This window comes from Hemitrygon akajei, chromosome 10 (genome assembly GCF_048418815.1).
Source record: "Hemitrygon akajei chromosome 10, sHemAka1.3, whole genome shotgun sequence".
Lineage (NCBI taxonomy): Eukaryota > Metazoa > Chordata > Chondrichthyes > Myliobatiformes > Dasyatidae > Hemitrygon > Hemitrygon akajei.
This window is the reverse complement of record NC_133133.1, coordinates 77,619,428-77,643,587: the sequence shown is the minus strand read 5'-3', so window position 1 is coordinate 77,643,587 and position 24,160 is coordinate 77,619,428. Positions and strand designations below refer to the sequence as shown.

The 24,160-nt window shown below is 42.6% G+C and overlaps 1 protein-coding gene and 1 pseudogene across 2 annotated transcripts in view; both read left to right on the top strand.

Moving 5' to 3' along the window:
• The window catches only part of LOC140734500 (dedicator of cytokinesis protein 11-like), a 290,063-nt gene that overhangs the window by 147,446 nt on the left and 118,457 nt on the right, over positions 1-24,160 (top strand). For both annotated transcript variants that reach the window (XM_073058546.1, XM_073058547.1), the window contains exons 30-34: positions 657-768; positions 12,307-12,485; positions 17,146-17,262; positions 20,396-20,495; positions 23,012-23,130. In XM_073058546.1, the coding sequence (XP_072914647.1) occupies positions 657-768; positions 12,307-12,485; positions 17,146-17,262; positions 20,396-20,495; positions 23,012-23,130 (627 nt within the window). The remainder of the gene's footprint in view (positions 1-656; positions 769-12,306; positions 12,486-17,145; positions 17,263-20,395; positions 20,496-23,011; positions 23,131-24,160) is intronic.
• Positions 1,782-7,226, top strand: LOC140735019 (clusterin-like; annotated as a pseudogene).

The window sequence follows — 24,160 nt, the reverse complement described above, 5'->3', positions numbered from 1 at the left end:
GCTTGGGTGATGGAATTTGGGTTTGGCACGGGCTGTTGAGAGTCCTGAATGAATCACTGCAGTGCATCCTGTGGTTGGAGTGTTAGTGGAGGGAGTTAATGTTCTGGGTGGTGGATGAGTGTCCAAAATTAGATTGGGTTTCTTGAGTATTGATGGAGCACTCAATGGCATTCACTTCATGAAACCCTTTGACTAGGCTGTGCACACTCATGGTGCCAGATTCTAACAAAGCGATGTGTCTGAGCTGCAGCTACAGGCCCCAGAAGTCTGATGGCTTCTGTGAGTCCTACAGTAAAAGCTGAAATGTTAGATTTATCCACATTTGTGCTTGTGGGCATTCACCATTTTGCTGTTCATCCACCCTACCCCACAGGCAGATACTGCCTCCAGACTGGTGTCTAAATAACTTGGCATTGTCACCATCTATTAAGTTGGGCAATAACCCCTTGCCCTTACTTGCTCCTCCTGTTTCATGGCCTGGTCACAATTGCTGGCAGTCCCAAAAAAAGGCAATAACTCCTTGCCCTTACTTCCCTCTGTATCGATTCATCCTGAACTGCTCCACCCCAGAGCAGCTCCTTTTTACTCACGAATGCTTAATGTTGGAGACTAACTGATTGTTGCAATCATGTTCCCATCAACTCTCTCCTCATCAGGCACTCATCGAGTACAAGCTGGATTTCCTGCAAATCATCTGCAACCATGAACACTTCATCCCTCTGAACTTGCCAATGTGTTTTGTGAAGAGCAGGCTCCAAAGGATGCAAGGTACGGTAGAACAATCCCCATTTGTTCTTCTTAAACTCTGAAAGCTGAAATTCTCTCTGCAGGAAAGCTCAAATCCCTTATACCTGTTTAAATTTTTTTTTTTTTTTAATTGCGTGTGTGTGTGTGTATAAAAAAGATATTTGAGCATGAAGACAGGATTCAAACCACTAGGATTAGGGACAGTTATTATCCCTCAACAACCAGGAAGGAGGTACAGGAGTCTCAGGACTCACACCACCAGGTTCAGGGACAGTTACGAATATGACATGCGTAACGTGCTGTAGCCTAGTTGTGGTGAACTAGATATACCTGTCTGACTGCTCCTGTGGCTCCTCCCACAGACCCTGCTGACTGCTCCTGTGGCTCCTCCCACAGACCCCTGTATAAAGGCGACTGTGGGCTGCTGCTCTCCCTCATTTTCCCCAGGATGTAGTGCTGTTTATTCTTCCAGTCAATAAAAGCCGATATCTCGCTTCCTAAGTCTCAGCGTGAGTTATTGATGGTGCATCACTAGTGCTCCACCTGTGGGTATAACATTACAATGTTTGGCAAATCTCACATCAGGTCATCACAAGTCATTGTGCTCTTGAAACTTGATCCTCATTCTTTGTAATGCCACCCTCCTCCCATCTTGCTCAGTCCCCTTCCACCTCTCATTCTGCCCTTTGAAGGCCCATACTCAGCAGCAACCCTTCCCCTTCCTTCTTCCTTTCAGTCCTCTGTTAACTTCTCCCATACCTGTCAGGCCTCGCTCACCCTGCTGCACTTGCCCAAATGGGTGCTTGATGGTCAGCAATGGACCCTGCATGCAGAAGGGCCTGTTTCTGTTCTATTTGACTCTCACTCCTCATACTCCATTTCCCCTCCTTTCCCTCAACCCGCTTCCCCACCTGAATCTCTTCCATACCTCCTCCAGCCACCCTGTCCCTGGGATATGTAGCTTGCACAGTAATCTGCAGATAATGGGCTTCTGACCTGCCTGCTCACACTGCCTCTCAGATCTTGCATGGACAATGGACAACTGGCTGCAAAGCATGCTGCAGGTGAGAAGGATGTACAGATGTTCCTTCGTTATTCATAAGTACTTTCAGCAGTCTGTGAGTGCAAATAGAGTTAACTCATATTAACAGTTTCTGTGTTGAAATTAACCAGAAACTTCCTGTGAAGATATGAGACCGTAGAGGCTGGAATCCGGAGCAAGAAGCAATGTGCTGGAGGAGCTCAAAGGCCTGAAATGTTGGCAATTTCTTTCTTCCACATTTGCTGCATGACTCAATGAGTTCCTCTTGTGGATTGTTTGAGACAAAGAATATGTCACTCCTTATGATTTGAGCTATAGAGGGGTTGGGCACAATCAGATTTAAATTCATTGGAGCATAGTAACAGGGTAATATTGAGATATAGTAAAAAATTTTCTCTGTCTGGCTCTCTGCTCTGTCTCTGTGTGTTTGTGTGTGTGTGGAGGGGGGGGGGTGTTCTATCTGTTTCTGTCTCTGTCTCTCTATATGTGTCTGGCTGAATCTGTCCCTGTAGTGAATCAAAGCACATTGTTAGTCCCTCCCCCACCCACAGTCAAACTGAAATGGGGAACAAGAAACACGAGGAAATCTGCAGATGCTGGAAATTCAAACAACAACACACACAAAATGCTGGTGGAACGCAGCAGGCCAGGCAACATCTATAGGGAGAAGCACTGTCGACGTTTCTGGCTGAAACCCTTCATCAGGAGGGTACTTGGTGCTGCTGAGGTCCTGGCTCGTTGAGGTAGCTCAGCTTGTCAAAGGAGATGACATTGTGGAGAGGTTTTGTCTGGCTACGAGATGTTACACATTTTTGAACTTGCTCTTGTAACTGGAGTGTTTTTTTTGTAATTAGTTTTGGGTCAATGATCTCGTCAGAGTCTGCTGCACACAGAGTGTTTTGTCATCTGAGCAACAGGCTGTGCATTCAGTGAGCCTCCTATTAGATGAGTGGTAGCACATCGAGGAGAAAACTGAAGCTAGTTTGGAGCAAGTCCCTGTTTTTGTAACACAGGGTCTCCCAACCTTTTTATGCCATGGACTGGACCCCTACCATTAACCCATGGGAGGGGGGAGGGGGTCCATAGACCCCAGGTTTAGAACTGCTGGTGTTACACCTCTATTGAGGTTTTAGAATTGAGAAAATGAGTGACAAAGACCCAAATCCATATTTTCTTTTGCTTTTTGAAGACTGTGGGAAATCTCCCTTCATAACCTTGCAGGTTAGTGTTAATTAGTATGCATCTTGAACATGAGGTTTTGATACCTGACTATTTTGTGCTTGTCACTTACAGCTTAAACTGAGCAACCAGAGTGGGCTATCAGTGATTAAGTGAGCATCACCAATAATACCTTTCATCAACTGGAAGAATTAGCAAGAATTAGCTGAGTTGAATGTCATCTGTGTTTTGTGGGCAGGGCGTAGCTGGTTGATTTTCCATTGCTTCATTAACATTATGGCCACAATGCATCAGAAAGTTTTTGCCGTTCAGAGCTTCAGTGCTGCATGTGCACATTGTTGTATCTTCTACACTCAGCCATTTTGTTTTGCTGCAGAGTAGATTACCAACTTCAGTAATGGTTTGGATCTATGGATCTAGGGTGGAGATCCAGAAGGAACAACTATTAACTACCTCTAGTTGCAAATCCTTCAGCCTTGCTTTTCCCACTCACTGCTGTCAAGGTCAAAGACTAAGGGTCCAGAGGTGGCCTGTCCTGAGTTTAGAGGCCTATGTGAATGTGTGAGTGGGTGTGTGGGTGGGAGGGATAGGAAAGGGGCTTGTTTGGCTTTTGTTGTTCTGTGAAACATTGTGGGCATACAATGTTTTATGCTGGAATGTGTGGCAACACTTGCATAAATATGTCATCAGCCCTTATTTGGTTGTGCTGTTTGTTAACACAAATGACGCATTTCACAGCATGTTCCAATGTACATGTCATAAAATAAAGCTGAATCTCAGCTCTGCCTTCCCAAGAGTCATGATTAATTGTCAACCACCAGGGCTTCAGAATTTTGATTGTAGGATTACTGAGATCTGCCTTTTGCAAGCTACTCTTGTTCACTATGTATCATCCTTCAGTGTTGCTTTGCCACATTGGCCGTGCAGTTTTAAATGTGCCTGCTATGGCCCTCTCACCAAATTAGAATTCATTCTTTGATGATGATAATGGCAGAGTGCAGGATACTCTTGTGCTCTGCAGGCCAGCCGGCATCCACAGAGAGACTTGAATCGAAAGATTAACTGTTTCTCCCCCTGCAGATGCTGGCCAAACTGCTAGGATTTCCAGCATTCCCTGTTCCTATTGGAGATGAATGATTGTGACGACAGTGGGTGGCATTCATCAGAAGGTTTATTTGCCCCTCTGTACCTTGTTGCCATGAAATAGCATTGATCAATGATGACGGCTGCTGGGACCGATCTCTCCTGACCATGGGAATGGTGAGAGGAGGAGAAATTCCACCCTATTTATTATCTCTCCCCCACCCATTCCATCTGTCCATCACCCACACCACTCACTGAGTCCCCTCTCCCCACTGTTCCCACCAGACCACAATCATTTGTCTCCTCCACAACGGAAGTGCTCTCTCCTCCAAAACCTCCCAAGATCCGTCACTGTCTTTGTCCCTCTGTCCTCCACTTGGTCCATCAACCCTTCCTCGTCTCATTCCACCAGTTGCTGGCCTGTTCTTACCCGTCATCTCATTTTAACTCTTTCCATCCAGATGCAGTATCTCAAATCACAGATGTAGTCTGATCTGCTGAGTTCCTCCAGCAGTTTTTTTTCTTTGCTCCTTTGTGAAAAGCAGTTCCCCAATTTCAGCAGAACTCTCAGATGCTTGTGCAGAGGATGTAGCATAAGCAACCCAACTGGCCACGTCTGTGTCACCACTAAATCTACTGCCAAGGTAGATGCTGGCTCTTTGGCACTTGCTACTGAAGTTTACCCCACAATGGCAGGAATTTCAGGAGGGAGTTGATAAGCATGTGAGAGACAATGGGTTACAGGAAAATAAATGCGAGAATAAGATTGATTGGATTGCTCTGAGAGCCAACAAAGATTCAGAGGTTGAATGGTCCCCTATTTTGTTAGGTAATATGAAAAATACTTGCTCAGTATTTCAGGTTGCCAGCTCTTCAGTCTTGTCACTTCCACTGCCACTCAGGTCATCCCGAGTTTGGGAGGGTTGCATCACAGTGATTCATAATCTTCAGAGATAAAGTTTCTCTGTGAATTTCCCGCATTCTTTGCTGCAATTATAAGGAGAATAAACACTCCGTTTCTTACAAGGAAATGCAGCTCAAATAAAAGTGCTGATAAAACCAGTACTTATGACTTTGCCAAGGGAGGTGTTTTAGTTTGTGGACACGCGCACACACACACACACGCGCACACACACACACACACACACACACACACACACACACACACACACACACACACACACACACACACATACACGCGCACACACACACACACACACATACACGCGCACACACACACACACACACATACACGCGCACACACACACACACACACATACACGCACACGCACACACACACGCACACGCACACACACACACCACCCCCCCCCCCCCTACCTGGAGGAATTCAGCAGGCCAGGCATCACCTATAGAGAAGAGGACAGTTGGCATTTTGGGTTGACACCCTTCAGCAGAACTCGAGAAAAATGGATGAGGGGACAGCTAGAATGTGGGGGGAGGGAACGGGAGGAGAAACTCAAGCTGATAGGTGAAACTGAGAGAGGGAGGGGTGAAGTAAAGAGCTGGGAAGTTGATTGGTGAAAGAGATGCAGGGCAGGAGAAGGCAGAATCTAATAGGAGAGGGCAGAAGGCCATAGAAGAAAGAAAAAGGGAGAGGGGCTCCAGAGGGAGGTGATGGACAGGCAAGGAGATAAAGTTGAGAGAGGGAAAAGGAGATAGGGATTTAGAGATGGGGGGCCATTACTGGAAGTTTCAGGAATTGAAGTTCATGCCGTCAGGTTGGAGGCTAACCAGACAGAACATAAGGTGTTGCTTCTCCGACTTGAGTGTGGCCTCATCACGACAATGGAGGAGACCATGGATAGACATGTAGGAATGGGAAGTGGAATTAAAATGGGTGGCCACTGGGAGTTCCCGCTTTTTCTGGTGGACGGAGTGCAGATACTCGGTAAAGCAGTCTTCCAATCTACGTTGGGTCTCACCAATATACAAGAGGCCACACTAGGAGTAGTGGATACAATAGATGACCTTAACAGACTCACAGGTGAAGTGTCAACTCAACTGGTAGGACTGTTTGGGCCCTGAATAGTAGTGAGTGAGATGGTGTAGAGGCAGGTGTAGCACTTGTCCTCTATTATTTTTTTTAAAAAAGGAATCTCTTTTGGCTGCTGAAGAAGAGCAGAGAAAACTGAAGGAAGCTGAGCAATGTCAACTCAGGGAGTCTCTGTGGGATGAATGGAAGGCCTGTTTGAAGTAAGCATGCACACAGTTCTACGCAAGAATTTGCAGCAGAGGCTTCAAGACTTGAAAAAGTGGAAAAAAAATCTTCAATAGAATACTGGTGGTCTCTTTATGGTTTAATGTTGAGAAAATAGACTCTTTGAAGGAGAAGAATGAAGAACTTGGTGACAGTGAGAGTATGAAGATATGGATGAATTGTTCAAAGAGAATTTATCTATTGCTTCGAAGCAATAGATAAATAGACTGATAGGCCCTCAATGGCATTGTATTTTTCTTGTTTCCAGATTACTCCTTTCCCCATTTTAGACCCAGCACCTATGATGGCCATGGAATGCTTTCCTCATTCTTTGACATAATTCAGGGGATGTTTGAGAAATTCCATAAAATCATGCATGATTCCAAATTAAATCCAGAACAGTTTCCTGGGAGAGAAAAGGAAAATGAGACAAAATCACCAGATGAAAAAGATCAATTCATCTCTCGTGAAATGTGTCAGAACTCTTCTGGCTACGTGAAGCTTTCCAACAAGTATGAGGAGTGCAGCAAACTCATGTCCTTGGACTCCTTTGTAGATCACAAACCTTTATGAAATGCATTTGAAAAATCTCTCATAATGGTAGAAAGCTTTGCAAAAAGATATAACAGAAGATTGTCAAGAATGTGTGAAAAATAAAACAGGAGACCTGTTGAATGGATGTCCAAATTGGCAAATTATACAAAAAGCTCAGATGGGTTTTTTTTTTTAAGAAGTAAAGCCATCATACTAAGATGAGAAAGCAACATCAGTACGTCCAGCAATCCTGATACCAATGTCACTGTCCAGATACTTGATCCACCTCCATTGACTTTCACAGTCCTAGGATTTGACTGGGATGATCCAGAGCTCTCAGATATATTGACAAAGTAATCAGTGGACCTCTACAACAAGAGGAAGATTGGAAGACCTACCAACACATCAGCTTTGAAACTATAGAAGCATGAATGGAACAGATACTTGGTTCACTTGCTTCGAAGGCTGCTTCTGTTAACATTTTAGCGGGTGGCAAAGCTACTGGAAATCTTCTGCAACAATGCTGCTGGTCTACTGCACTGCTGCCATGGCATTGGAATGCTATTGGAAGCAAAAAAAAACATGAAAACATGACCACCCCTTCATGGACTGGATGTGCAAAGCTCACCTTTTGGCATCTTTTATCAACGTCAGCAGTCGGTCATGGGAAAACCAAATTTAGTGCCCCGTGTGTGTGTGTGTGTAGACTGAGTGGTTTGACACATCTCACAAGCTTGCCTCAACAGGGCTGTATGCTGATTTATGCTTTGTCAGAACCAAGCACTCAAAACACTTGACTAGAACTGTCATGACTAACCATAATCCTGCAAGTTGACACATAATCTGAAGACTGTGTGGGCGATAAAAAGATTCTTAGAAATTACTGTAGCCGGGACAGTGATAGCATTTCAAGGGTTGAGCACACCGTACTTTCTGAGATAATTTTGAAAGACTTCCTTGGATCTGGATCAGTGTGTAAATATACGTTAAGGAATCACATGTATTAATTTGATGTCATTCAGAATTGTTGCATCCATTTGCAGGGGCAATTAATTTTATCTCCATTTCCCATTAAAAGTAAATTCCTTAATTTTGTATGCTCTTAACATTTACTTGAGGAAAAATTGATTATTTTTTCAATTTCACTTGTTGATGGCACCCTTCCTTCAAATTTCAAAATTTGTGTTGCATCAGGACTCAGCACTGACTGAATTGTTTCATGGACCAATGTTTAAAGTTGTTTTATTTATTCATCTGTTGAGAACAAGTGTCACTAGAAAGGCCACCATTTCTTGCCAGTTATTGCCTGGTCATTGTAACAAGACTAGTTTTGGTGGGTGAAGGAATAATTCCTAGGATATTATAGAGTTGGGATTTGAAATGTGATCTCTGGATAGTTCGTCTAGCTTTCTATGTTACTAATCCATTAACTTGTTCTCTAACAGAAAAGAGTTTAAAAACCAACCAGCTTGTCACATGGAGTCACTTAATTATACAGCAAAGAAATTGGTCCTTTGGCCGACCACAGCTATGCTAACCTTTTGACATCTACACCAATTCCATTTGCCCAAAAATTTATTTGACACCCAATACACTTTGAGTGGCATAGTAGGTCAGTTAGAACTGTTATTTCATATCTCCAGAGGCACAAGGTCTGAATCCTGACCCTGGGTGCTGCCTGTGGGATGTTTGCACATTTTCCCTGTGTCTGTGAGTTTCACCCACATTCCAGAGGTGAGTTGTTAGGAAACTGATTGGCTAAGGTAAACTGCCCCTAGTAGGTCATAGTTGGAATCTGGGGGAGTTCATGGGAATGCAAAGAGAATATAAGTTCAAAGTATATCAAAGTACATATATATCACCATATACATTTCTGAGATTCATGTTCCTGTGGGCACACCCAGCAAATTTATGAACTCTAACAGGGTCAATGAAAGATCAACTGGAATGCAGAAGACAACAAACTGTGCAAGTGCAAATATAAATACATAGCAAAAAACAACGAGGGCATGAGGTAACAAGATAGAGTCCTTAAAGTGAGACCATCAGTGTGGGAACACCTCAGCGAATGGCAAGTGAGTGTAGAGATCCTGTTCATTCAAGGGCCAAATGGTTGAGGGGTAGTAACTGTTCTTGAACCTGGGGTTGTGAGTCCTGAGGCTCTTGTACCTGAGGCCTGGATGGTAATAGGGAGAAGAGAGCATGGCCTGGATGGTAAGGATCTCTGATGATGGATGCTGCTGGAATTCCTATGACAGCGTTTCTGTGTATGTAAATGGATCGCTGTGGTTGATGGTTGCTACAAACTGAGTGGGCTAAAGAGCTGGACTCCATGCTGTATGACTTTATAACTCCATTATTACCTGTTGTTTTTCATTGAAACGTGCTCTTGGAACATTAGTCCAGACTCTCAGATTACAAGTGAATAACCTGTTTCCAGTATAATTGGTATTTTCCCTCTCTCCTCGCCCCCCCCCCCCACCCCCACCCCCACCCATTTGGCCTATTGAGTGCTCTGCCATTCAATCATGGCTGATCCTTTTTACTTCCCCTCCTCAGCCCCATGCCCTACATCCCAACCTTCTCCCCATAACCTGTGATGCCACGGCCAATCAAGAACCTATCAATTTCTACTTTAAATACATCCAATGACCTGGCCTCTACTTCTGCCTGAGGTAACATATTCTACAAATTCACCAACCTCAGGCTAAAGAAATTTCTCCACATCTCTGTTTTAAATGAACACCTCTCTATCCTGAGGCTGTGCCCTCGTGTCCTAGACTCCCCCCCCCCCACCCCAAAGGAAACATCCTTTCCACATCTACTGTGCCAAGGCCTTTCAACATTCAAAAGGTTTCAATGTGATTTCCACCTCCCCCCTCAAATCCTTCTAAATTCCAGCAAGTACAGGTCCAGAGCCATCAAACGTCCCTCACACCCTTTCATTCCCAGAATCATCCTTGTGAATCTTCTCTGAACCCTCTCCAATGCCAGCAAATCTTTTCTTAGATAAGGAGCCCAAAACTGTTCACAATACTCAAAGTAAGGCCTCACCCCTTATAAACTCTCACATCGCTGCTTGTGTATTCTAGACCTCTTGAAATGAATGCTAAAATTTCATTTGCCTTCCTCACCGCTGACTCAATCTGCAAGTTAACCTTTAGGGTGTTTTGCCCAAGAACTCCCAACTCTCTTTGCATCTCTGATTTTTGGATTTCCTCCCAGTTTAGAACATCATCGACACACTTATTTCTTCTACCAATGTGCATGACCATGCATTTTCCAACATTTGCCTCCTTCTTGCCCACTCTCCTAATCTGTCTAAGTCCTTCTGCAGCCTACCTGTTGCCTAAACGTTACCTGCCCCTCCACCAATCTTTGTATCATCTGCAAACTTGGCAACAAAGCCATCTATTTCATCATTTAACTCATTGATATACAGCATAAAAAGAAGTCCCAACATTGACTGCTGCAGAACACCACTATTCACTGGCAGCCGACCAGAAAAGGATCCTTTCATTCCCACTCGTTGCCTCCTACCAATCAGCCAATGCTCTAGCCATGCTAGTAGCTTTCCTTGATACCATTGGCTCTTAACTTGGTAAGCAGCTTCATGTGTGACTCTTGTCAAAAGCCTTCTGAAAATTCCAAATATACAACATCCTCTGCATCCCCTTTTTGTATCCTACTTGTAATCTCCTCAAAGAATTCCAATAGGTTCATCAGGCAGAATTTACTTTCTCTCCATCAAACTTTACTTTCTCTGTCAAATTTCTAGTTGAACTCAATCATATTGTGATCACTGCCTCCTAAGGTTTCCTTTACCTTGAACTGCCTAATCACCTCTAGTTCATTACATAATGCCCAGTCAAGTATAGATGATCCCCTGGTAGGCTCAGCGACAAACTGCTCTAAAATGTCATCTGTAGTCATTCAACAAACTCACTCTCTTGAGATCCATTGCCAACCTGATTTTCCCAATCTACCTGCATGTTAAAGTCTCCCATGACTATCATAACACTGCCCTTTTGACACACTTTTTCTATTTCCTGTTGTAATCTGTAGTCCACATCCCAGCTACTGTTGGGAGGTCTGTATATAATTGCCATCAGAGTCCTTTACCCTTGCAGTTTCCTAATGCAACTCACAAGGATCAACATCTTCTGGTCCTATGTCACATCTTTGTACTAATTTCATGCTATTCTTTACCAGCAGAACCATGCCAGCCCCTCTGCCTATGTCCCTATCCTCCAATACAATGTGTAACCTTCGACATTCAGCTCCCCACTACAACCATTCTTCAGCCACAATTCAGCGATGGCCACAACATCATACCTGACAATCTGTAAAACTGCAACAAGATCATCCACCTTATTTCTTATACTCCGTGCATTGAGATAAACACTTTGAATACTGTATTTGCTACCCTTTTAAATTCAACATCCCTAATGCACTGATACTCACCCTACAAGCTGCAATTTTGTCCTATCATCTGCCTTCCCTTCCTGACAGTCTGACTGCATGCTAACTTTGTTTTTTTTTTACCATCCATCCTATCCTGATTCCCTTCACTCCAATTCCCATCCCCTTGCCAAATTAGTTCAAACCTTCCCCAACAGCTCTAACAAACCTGGCTGCGAGAATCTTGGTTCCCTCTCGGGTTCAGGTGCAACATGCACTAAGTGATAAGGTACAGTGGCCAATTGACCAGTCCACACATCTGTGTGTGAAAGAAAATAAAAGGTCTTGGTGGGGTGGGGGTGGGGGGGGAACTCACACATACTATAAGAGACTATAGTTGTAGGAATCTGAAGAAAAACAAAGTAAATTGCTGGAGGAACTCAACGAGTCAGAGAAGTATTCCTTCACCTCCATAGATACAGCCTGACCTGCTAAGTTCTCCAGCAACATGTTAATTCTAAATACATGCAGTCACAGGGGCAAACTCAACACAGATAGCACTGGAGGATGGGACTAAACCTGGCTTCCTGGACCTGTGAACTACTATCACCTGTCCTTATAAACTTATTGGATTCACCGGATATCTATTACAAAGCTCATTGCTGTAAAAATTCATTATTTTCTTTTAGAGATGCATTTCAATGTATGTTCTGATGTACGTGTGATAAGGAATCTGAAACTGTCCATTGTTGGTAATGTCCTGCTGGATGTTTAATACACCATTTTCAGATTCATGGTAGCCTTTCTATAACTGGGTGAAGAGAACTTCATGTGTATTCTCACCGGTGTCTTGTACAGTTACAATGTGACATATCAGCTTTTGTTCTCGGTGCCCTAAATGATGAAAATAAGAGTACAGTATTCCTTCTTCACCTTGTCAAGGAACTATGTACGTGTACCACTAGGTCTCACCATGAACTGCTTCCATTTCATAATATCCTTCCTTAAAAATGAAAAATAATTCTATGCACAGGTGTGCATTGATTTAATTCTACATCTTTGCTTCTTTTTAAAAATAATGTTTTTTGTGTATTTCCCATAGATCTGCAACTGGAGTACACTCTCACTGATGACTTCTGCAGGCATCACTTCCTGGTGGGGCTTTTATTCAGGGAGCTCACTGCTGCTCTTAATGAGTCTCGGGACATCCGACACATGGCCATTGCCATTGTCAAGAGCCTGATAATGAAGCACTCGTTTGATGCCCGATATCCACACAAGGTACAAAGGCTGCGGTTATTTCTACTTTGTGCGCTGCTGTAGAAGAGGCATTGACCCTGTGCATGTCTGACATGTCATTGACGTTATTGAGCAAACTGTATTTTGAGTCCACGCAGATACATGGGATTCATGTGGTTTTGTTCCTTCTTTACATCCCAGCTTTAGTATAGCTGATAGGAGTGAATCCTGCATTGACCTGTTGCAAGGTGCGAGATTCACATTCAGCCACATTGAATTCACAATTAAATCTTTGTAAAATCACTAGGAGCTTAGACCACAAGAAGCAGAAGCAAAGGATAACATTCTGTTTTTCCTACCATTCATGACTGATCCTTTAATCCGCTCCACGTAATTGTCTATTGAACTTGACCTTGAATATACTTAGCAACCAAGTCTCCATGCCCTTTAGATGTTCCAAAGATGTGTAAAGATATTTCCTTCTTTCTTCAGTCCTGAATGACCAGCCCTTTATTTTAAGAAAGACTCTTTAGTTCCAGGCACCCAGTCAGGGGAAGAATCATTGCTATCCCAATCCTATCAAGACTCTTAAGAATTTTATGTGTTTCCATGAGATCACTCTCATTCTTCTACATCACTGAGAGTACAGGTCCAGTCTTTTGAATTACTCCTTACATAAGAATTTCACTATATAGTAGGAAGACCAGATCCATGCACAATATTTCACCTGCAGTCCCAGCAGCCTCATATATAATTACATTTGTACTAGAGTCATACAACTGTACAGCACAGAAATAAGTCCATGAGCCCAACAGATCCATACTAACCTCTTTACCCATCTACACCAATCCTATATGTCCACTTCAGAACCATACCCTACTATGCTTGTTTCACTCTGCTGCTCACTGGAAAGGCATCAGAAGTTACTCCACTGAAGCAGACTGTGCTGTGTATGTCCTTGTGGAAGGATGGTATGATGCTGCTCAGTCCTGGTGAGGGGCGGTGGGGCAGCCAATCTTTAGCAGGAGATTGAAGAGTCCTGTTCTACTGACAAGGTTGAACACCTTGGTCAGATCAATGAAGGCTGGGTACAGTGGCTTCTACAGCTCTTGACACTTCTCCTGCAGCTGGTACAGTGAGAAGTTCATGTCCTCTCTGGATTTGTATCAGCTCTGCAATAACATATGCCATTGTAAACTGTGCAAGTTGATAACCTTTCATCAAAACTTCACAGTTCTGCTACAAACCAGAGGGATGGTTATTTGAAACTGTTGAATTAAAGTCAGGCCTAAGCAAGGACTTGGACCAACTACAAACTCTTCTTGGGCTTCACGCTGGGTACAGGTATCGATTATCACGGACATTTCGATGACAGATTTTGCCATCTTCACCAGGCATCTGCTGTTCATCCCTGATGAAGATGGCAGAGTTTGTCATCAAAATGCCTGTTATAATTGATATCTGTACCCGGCTGGAAGTTCAAGAACAGTGTATTTGTCATATTCATCAACAAAGCACTAGATCCTTTTTGCAATTTGCAGATGAAATCTCATTGGCTCTTCATGTGGCCTTGGATCATCTGGAAAATACTAATACTTGTGACTGACTGCTTTTTATTTATGACAGCTTAGTGCTTAATGTAATCATTCCAACAATTCTGATCAAAAGCTCTAAAACCTGGTCCTCTGTACCTCCCTCTGCAACTGGATCCTCGACCTCCTCACTGTAAGACCACAGTCTGTGTGGATCAGAAATAACATCTCCTTCTCACTGATAATCAACACTGGTGTACTCAAGGAAGTGTTCTTCGCCCACTCCTCTACCCTCTCTACACCCATGACTGGTGTGGTTATGCACAGCTCAAATGTCATCTATAAATATGCAGATGACACAACTATTGTTGGCAGAATTTCAGATGGTAACGAGAAGGCGTACAGGTGCAAGATATATCAGCTAGTTGAGTCTTGTCCCAGCAACAGCCAATGGCAGTAACACCAAAGAATTGTGGAGTTCCGAGAATAAGACAAAGGGACACACACCAGTCTCATTGAGAGATCAGAAGTGGAAAGGATAAGCAGTTTTAAAATGCCGGGTGTCAATATCTGTGAGGATCTGTCCTGGGCCCAACATGTTAATACTGTTACACAGAAGGCATAACAGTGGCTGTATTTCATTAGGGGTTTGAGGAGATTCGGTTTGTCACCAAAGACGCTCGCTAATTTCTACAGATGCACCATGGAGAGCATTCTAACTGGCTGCTTCGTCGTCAAGTATGGGGAGGGGGTCATGGCACAGGATCAAAGTAAGCTGCAGAAAGTTGCAAACCCAGTCAGCTCTATTATGGGCACTAACCTCCCCTGCATCCAGGGCTCCTTCGAGGAGCGATGCCTCAAAAGGTGTCATCCAACATTAGGGACCCCATTCACTCAGTCTGTGCCCTCTTCTCATTGTTGCCATTGGGTAGGAGGTGCAGGGGCCTGAAGGCACACACTCAGCGATTCAGGAACAGCTTCCTCCCCTCTAGCATCAAATTTCTGAATGGACCTTGAAACCCTTGAACTTTTTTCACTTCTTGCGCTACTAATTTAATTTAACTTAAAATAAATATATACTTACAGTAATTCAGTTTTTATTATTATGTATTTCCCTGTACTGCTGCTGCGTAACAACAAATTTCATGATGTGCCAGAGATATTAAACCTGACTCTGATTCTGATTCATTTTCAAGTTCAGGGGGATGTGACACACCCTGCATAAAGATAGTTCAATGGTTCTGTGATGAGATGAGGTGTTGTTTGAGCTTGCATTGTGTACCTTAGGAACAGTGTAAGATGCAAATAACAGTAAGGGCCGTGTGGGAGGTGTAGGGAGGATTAAATTGTTTTATTTTGGCACTAGTTTATTGTCATGTAGATGCAGATTTTGACCACTAAGTGCCGCCAGGGGACCATTTCTTGACCTTAATGCAAATACTGTACTTTCTCTATTTCCTTATGGCATAGAAAGAGGCCATTTGGCTTGCATAGAATTCCAATCAATCCCATCCCCACCCCACACATTCATTTCCATCACTCACCCCGGATGTTCCTACCTACCCACCCACCCACCCACATCCAGGGTGAACCCTAGTGGCCAATTAACTGACTAACTTGATGATCGTTGGGATGTGGGAGGATAACTTTGCCATCATTACTGTGGTCAATGTCATTTTCCCTCCCCCCCCCCCCCCCATACTTATTTTTGAAAATCCATCACAAAACTCCTCCTCGTTCACCACAAGGTTTTTGTTTGGGGGTTGGTACCATCCGCTCACTTTGGAACAGTGTCCTGTGTGCCCAAGCCCTTGGAGAACACGCTCGCGTAACTTCACCCGGCATTTGTTGTGAGTTGATTTCTTGAACTACAGGCAATCTCATATCTATGCTGCCACATCCACTTTAATTCAATTATGTGGGATTTTGTAAAAAGCATGTTGAAATTTTGCATTTGCAACATCAACTGCATTGCAGTATTTATAAATTTCTATCAGCTTGCCACTCAGCCTGCAACATTACAGAGAAAAAAATCCAAATCTTGTATTATTATTCATTTTATTTAGAGATGCTGGGTGGAACATGCCCTTGTGATACAACTTGCTACCCAGCAACCTGTCATTTAATGCTAGCTTAGTCACAGGACAATTTAAAATGACAAATTAACCTAATACCCAGCACTCAGAGGAAATCCATACAATCACAGGGGGATCGTATAAGCTCTTAACAGATGGTGCCAAGATTGAACTCTGAACTCTGATGGCCCGAGTTTTGCGCTATCCACTCCACTACCGTGGTGCCTGGCCTTTATCAATGCCCAATTCTCTCTAATCCAGGAAACCTTCTTGGTGAACCTCTTCCACACCCCCTTTACAAGCCCTGCGTATCCTTCCTGGAGAGTGGTGACCAGAACTGTATACAGTATTCCAAATGTGGCCTAACTGGCATCTTATACATCCATAATATGATTTTCTACTTTTATACTCAGTGCCCTAACAGACGCATGCCATGTGCCTTTTCCCCCTCTCTATGCACTTGTATTGCCAATTTCAGGAAGCTGTGAGTTTTTATTCCAATGTCTTTCTGTGCATCAGTGCTGCTGTGGATCTTGTCCTGAATCCATCCATGCCTCATGTGATAGAGGCCACTCCCCCTTGGTACTACACTAGAGTGTCAGCCTGCATTTTGTGTTCCTTGCCCTCTATACTCTTGCCTTACAAAACCCAGTGATGGTCCAGTGCAGTGGTGAATGAATGCTGCCCTGTTAGAGCTGCCAGCTTTGATTTGTGGACTGAACTGTGAGGTGCCTTTAGATTGGGCATGGGGTTAGGTACATTGAAGGTCAGTGGCCAGGGAGTATAGGTGGAGTGAGGAAGGAGTGCGAAGTGTGAACTGTGCACAACAACCTCAGCAGTGCAGCTTGTCAGAGAACTGAGTTATCACGGAAACGGGCATGCTGATAGCCTCCAAGAGATACAGAAGGGCTGAAATGCCTTGTAAAACCTGTGTCTGTCTGGGTCAGGTACGCAGGTAACATTGTACATGACAAAGGTTTTATGTTATGACATTATTTTCCTCCTTTCAGAACTCACCAGAGAAAAATTCTGATGCACCTAAGTGAAGTCTTCCATTTTTATCTGAAGTTTAACAATTTAATTCATGTATTTCAGAACCAACAGGCAAGAATAGCCCTCTTGTACCTACCACTTCTCAAAGTGATATTTGAAAATGTTCAGCGGTTCATCGTAAAGGATCTGTCTTCTCTCAGCATGACCTTCTCGAATGCCGTAAGTGCAAGGCCCTTCTTCACTCTGTGTTGTGGTGTCTTCCAATGCTGCTGTGACACAGCTGGAGAAGAAAGCAAGTTAGATGCAAATACAAAGAAAATTGCTGACCTGTAATCAAGTATACCTTCCTCAGTATGAAGCCTAATGCATTTCAAACATTTCCAAGGAAGGTAGTGCAACATTATAGAGGTACAAGTACTATACAGATATTTCTCAGTTTAGGAGAAGAGGTGTGTTCCTGTAAAGTATTTTATTTAAAAGAAATAGGAAGTTGAGAGGGTTATATAAGGTTTATTGTAGGAACTATGGTGCAGTGTATTCACTCACATGTTTCTAGCTTCACGAATTGAAGGCATGTATCCCAAAAGTTCATTTAGAATATATCCACAGTGTACAAAGTAGAACATTTGTGTAATTATCATGGGGTACCCCAACCATGATAATGTAGGAAAAATCCAATGGACAAAGAAGGGATGGTCCAAACACACACGTCTTATTTGAAAGAAGCTCCTGGACTGTTGTGTCAGTCTGAAACTTGCTGGGAAGAGAAAGAACTAGTGGGAATGGAATGTATCAACTCCTAATGGAGTCTGGTTGCTGATAGTCCAAAGGCAATGGGAGTGAACATTTTCTGTCAATACTTAAGGAATGAGGCAATGCTTGATCTTGCCTCCAGTGAATAAGTTGTGTCAATTAGGGTGGGATGATTTGGGGAGCCTAATCCCAGGTTTGTACATTTCCACATAACAGTACAGTTCATCCAATCTACCCACACTCTTTATCCTGCCTCTTCATGTAACTATCTGAATAAACATTGACATTGTAACTACTTTAGCACTTCCTCTGGCAGCATGATCCAGGCACCTACCATCCTCTGTGTAAAGAGCTTGTCTTGTAAATCTCCTTTAAATTGTTTCCCTCTCAGCTTAAACATATGCTCTCCGATATTTGACATTTCCACCCTGGGGAAAAGGACCTTATCTAACCTGCCTATGAGTCTCAGAATTTTTTGAACTTTTATCAGGTTACTCGACAGCCTGTTTTGCTTCAGAGATAGCATAGAAACATAGAAAACCTACAGCACAATACAGGCCCTTCAGTCCACAAAGTTGTGCCAAACACATCCCTACCTTAGAAATTACTAGGTTTACCTATAGCCCTCTATTTTACTAAGCTCCACGTACTTATCTAAAAGCCTCTTAAAAGACCCTATCGTATCCACCTCCACCACCGCTGCCAGCAGCCCATTCCACACACTCACCACTCTCTGAGTAAAAAAACTTACTCCTGACATCTCCTCTGTACCTACTCCCCAGCACCTTAAACCTGTGTCCTCTTGAGGCAACCATTTCAGCCCTGGGAAAAAGCCTCTGACTATCCACACGATTAATGCCTCTTATCATCTTGTACACCTCTATCAGGTCAATCCATGTTTGTCCAGTCTCTCCTTATAGGTAATGTTCTCTAATCTAGGCAACATCCTTGTGAACCTCCTAAATTGGGGTGGTTCTCGTGCTTAGGAATTCTTCAACCAAAAAGCTGCCAAGGCAGGTGAGAAGTAAACTGTCATGAAAGAACACCAGAAATAATTTTGTTAGCAAAATGTATTAAAGGATAATGAATAAATGTGGGCAAATGGAGCTGCATTACTGAATTATGGAGGACTTGGAGAGTAGCTAAATGGTATGCCCGTTAACATCTTATACAGCACAGATCCCTCAACAATACCACAGCTGCTGACAAAGAGGGCCTTAAAGATCTGCTGCTGGAGGTAAAGGTTTGAATTTATTGGAAGAATAAATTCTAAGCTCATATTGAAGCCCTGACTCAAAGGGCTGACTGGCTCAATGACACAGCTCAACACCATCTTCTAAAGGGAACCAATGTCCCCAATGTCAATGACACTTAGATCCCAAGGGTAATATTTTAGGAAGTCAAAGAATATGTGTTAAATGACAATGATTTCTATAGGACAATTAATTGCTTGCCACCTATGGTGTAGCATTTACCAACTTGATTTGACAAGGCCTCTCAAAATGTTGTTAAAATCCTACTTTGCCCTCTTGGAAGAGATAGTGATTAGAAAACTTACTTAAGGTAACGAGCAAAAGAAAAACAAGTGAGAAAGGTATCGATTTCTCTGGAAGGGTACCAGCAAAGTTGATGGAAGCAGTTACTCTGATATCAGCTGTGGTTATCATCGTATACACAGGTACAATGAAACCCTTATTTAAAGCAGCATTAAAGGCACATAGCATCATATAAACAGAATTCACAAGAACAAAATAAAAATTATACAAGGGAGAACACACAACAAAAAAAATCCCATTTAATGAGTGACTGATCTCAAACTGGTCGTGTTATTGTTATAATTCTGTGATTTAAGGTTGGGTCATGGCCCAAGAACTGAATAGTTGAAGGGAAGTAACCTTTCTTGAACCTGGTGTTGTGGTACTTCAGGCTTCTGAAACCAGCCTGATGGCAGCTGCAAGAATGGCATGGCCTGGATGGTGAGGATCTTTGATGACAGATGTTGCCTTCTTGAGGCAGTGCCTCTTATAAGTACTACCGATGGTGGGGAGGCACATACCCCTGATGTATTGGGCTGAGCTCATTACACTCTGCAGCATCTGATGTTGTTGCTCTTATGAATTGTCGTAACAGACCACAATGCAATTGGTCAGGATACTTTAAACAGCACATACATCAAACTTTGTTGGAGTCGTCAGTGACACACTGAACTTGATCTCTGATGATGCTGATGTGCATTCCTTGTAATTGTATTCATGTGCTGGACCCAGGAGAAATCACATGTTACGTTAATGCTTAGGAATTAAAACTTGCTGACTATCTCTGCTGCCGATCTCCCAAGCAGACCAGTGTATGTTCACTTTCCTTTGTCAACTCTGAGAGTGAAATAAATAGCTGTAAGGAAGACTCTATAGGGAAAAGGACAAGGACATGGATGTGATTTAATAGTACTTGCAAAGAACTAGAACAGGCATGTTGCATTGAATAGTCAAATCCAATGGCTTATGATTCCTAGATAAATCAAGTAATCAAGTGCAAAAAAATATTAAATTATCAACATTCTGCTGAATATTGACAAACAACATTTATTTTTACAAAATAGTGTGTTCGAGGTGACTTGGCATTTAGCGTCCCAACAGCAATTAATGGATCAACTGCACGCAAATCAGGCATCTTCACTGACAAGGAGTTAACTCCTTCAGGTAAAATCTTAATGATTAAGTTAACCACTGAACAGGGCATAAAGAGTACAGACTTTAAACCAACTGGTTTTCATGTGAGTTGGGTTGAGTTAAGGAACCAACAGTAACATTCTATAAGGTGTAGATTTTCATTACCATTACAACTTATTAAGAAGAAAGAGATTTACTCATTTGCTTTCTTTATGGGTTTAATCAATGTGGTTTGTGGATTGGACTCTGTAGTTCACGTTATGATGTGCTTCTGGTTTCTGGTTTTTTAAGTTGCTATCTTGGGCAGTTTTGAATCTGAATGGCCAGCAGATAATGAACACTGAGTGGGACTGAATATGCCTGGACTCTTTCAATTTTGTGATTTATATTCTGTGTTTTACGCTATTTTTTGCCATGGTTTGATTATTTTATTGCTCGTGGGGGCGGGGTGGGGTAATGTTTTTCTTTGAACGGGTTCCATGGTTTTTCTTTTGAGGCTGGCTGTGGAGAAAGCAAATCTCAGGATTGTACACTGCATACTGCACATACTTTGATAAAAAAATTTCTTGGAATCTTTAGAATAATTCTGCACAGGACCCCATCAGGGTGAGATGAACTCCAATTAGTCTCAGCAGCTCGTTTTGGGGAGGGACCAAAAGATTATTGTCATAACTTTAGGAATAAATTGATATACCCACAGACTGAAATTGGATTTAAATTGTTTCACTCAGTAATTAGCATCCAGAAATAAAAGCAGATGATCATGTGATTACAATGAGCAAATGAAGCTGCTTGGCCTTATAATAATTCATCCATCAAAAGAAATTCCAAACATTTAGATATTTCATCAGAACATTACTTTATTTAACTTTCATCTAGTATTTCTACGTGCTCATTGTTTCTGTAAACTTGGCCTTATTCCACCTGTTTAATTGTACTGATATTCTGGGTTAATTATTTCTGTGCAGCTCTCTAAGGACATTTCTCAGACATACTTGAGATGCCAGGTTTGATCATAAATCTAGCTTGACACTGCCAAGCAAACCTCATGGGTTTAACTCCTCCTCCACTTTTGTGCCTCAGCTGCTAGAACTTGGGTTAGTTGTCAAACCAGAAACACGGGGGTGTGCAGATGATAGAATCTGGAGGAACAACCATGATGCTAGAGGAACTCAGTTGGTCAGGCAGCATTTTGTGAAGGGAAATGATGGTTAATGATTCACTTTGAGTCTCTTCTGGATTGGAAGGACGTGTATATGGTATAACGTTTGAGTGAGAATGTGGTTGAAGAGCAGTAGAACTCACAAAGTGGGAACAGTGAGAGAGGGTTGCACAGAACTCCTTTCAAAGAGTGGAGGGAATACCTTGAAGAGACTTGGCAAACTGGTGACACTAGAATCTGGAGCAACAAACAAGAAGCTGGAAGAACTCAGCAAGTCAAGCAGCGTCTATGGAGAGAAATGGTGTTATGAGTTGAAACCTGAACACAAATACGATGACTGCAAGTCAGGAATGTAACTGTTCTGTATTTGTCTGGGTGAGTGGAACTGCAGCAAGAAGCTAAGTATGTCCATGACAAATACAAAGGTTCATCCATGACCCTAAAGACTCGCCACTGCTCTACAGATACTTCAGAACTGTACCATCTACAAGCACATCTCAGTTACTTAAATCATTCCGACCAGACTTTCAAAACCCACAACCTCTATCATGAAGGAAAACTAAGGCAGCAGATGGAATGTGCTACCTTACCAGAATGTTACCTGGGTTTCAGCACCTAAGTTACAGGGAAAGGCTGAACAAGTTAGGTCTTTATTCTTTGGAGCGTAGAAGGTTGAGGGGGGACTTGATAGAGGTATTTAAAATAATGAGGGGGATAGATCGAGTTGACGTGGATAGGCCTTTTCCATTGAGAGTAGGGGAGATTCAAACAAGAGGACATGATTTGAGAGTTGGGGGGCAAAAGTTTAAGGGTAGCACGAGGGGGAATTTCTTTACTCAGAGAGTGGTAGCTGTGTGGAATGAGCTTCCAGAAGAAGTGGTAGAGGCAGGTTCGGTATTGTCATTTAAAGTAAAAGTGGATAGGTATATAGACAGGAAAGGAATGGAGGGTTACGGGTTGAGTGCGGGCCAGTTGGACTAGGTGAGTGTTAACGTCGGCATGGACTAGAAGGGCTGAGATGGCCTGTTTCCGTGCTGTCATTGTTATATGGAATCACCAGCATCTGCAGATTCCTCGCCATTTCTGTGACTTGGTAATACATTTGTACTTCTCCCTTAAAGCAGGATCTATGTCCTGAAACACACTCCCAAATGCAATGGGACTGCCAAAGATGGAATGGCTACAGTGGTCCATGAAGTACTGCACGTTTCCTAATTTACAATGATTTTACTTTCTTTCCATAATACATTAGTTAATTTCTGTGTTGTTGCATCAAAATCCAGACAGTCCCTTCAGTTGGTGTCACTTTCTGCAAATGTAAATATTAAGTGTCTAACTGTGTAAATTCTGCTTGTTATGACTGTGGCTTTATTTTTGTCAATAGGATCCAGCACGTCTGGTGGGCCTGTGTTGAAGCGTGATGATTCCAGAGGCACCTTGAGCAATGAATTGAGTGCGTGTACACCAGAGAGAGCCGAGGAAAGACGGAATTCCATGGACTTTGTAAAGAAAATTCTTTCAACTTGGTCATTTGTTTTTAAACCTAATTTCCATATCCTTGTGTTGTAGAAGATGGAATTTTTCAGAACTATGTCAAATGCATCCAGCATTAAGAATTATACAAGCAAGCCTGCCACATTGCTAGAGTGTGTTGTCTATATTAATGAGTACTTTTAGTCTGATTGGGAGACTTACTTTCAGTTTTTTTTCAAAAAATTGTATTAGAATCTCAAATAAAAACAGAAAATGTGGGAGATAGCAGGTCAGAGAGCATCTGTGGAGAAAGAAAGAACATTTCAGGTTGAAGGCCTTTTATCGGAACTGTTGGAATATTAACTCCGTCTCTCCCTCGGCAATGCCCGATCTGCTGTTAATATCTGAAGTTGAAGCCACATTATCTTTTCTGTGGGTAGGAGGGCTTCTTGGCTTGCTGAACCTTAATGAAGAGAAATTGGAAAATATGTCATGTGAAGTTGTATAGTGTTGAGCTTAATATAGTTTCAATAGATGCATTTAATGCCAGAGAAATGTATACAATATACATCCTGAAATTATTTTTTGGGTTAATATGCCAATAATCTTATGCAGAATCAATGATTTGAGTAATATACTTGATGTCAAGGATATATAACTTAATTCTTGACATTGTTGCTTGTGAGCTACCAGTTCAAATCCAGGACTAACAGTTTGGTCTTGGTCCATTTCCTGCTCTGTGTGCAGCATATAACTGATGCTATGGTTGAGGGTGGGGAAGCTAAGAACAGTTGAGGTTCTATCCAGCTGCAGGCACAGGCATAATGGGTGTTTCCCCTTTGATGTCATGTGTTTAGTGCAATCTGATCGTTGCTCTGGTTCTTGAGGAAAATGTTAACAAATCACACAGGGCAGAACCACTGTTTACTGGCTTCTATTCCTTATCTGAGTGTTGGAACATTCCATGTGAATGAGCAGTTCAGCTTCTCTGTGGATGACTGAAGTTAAAGAAAGTGATATCAAGCTGTTCCTGCACTCATTTGTTTATGAACTTGTCTTT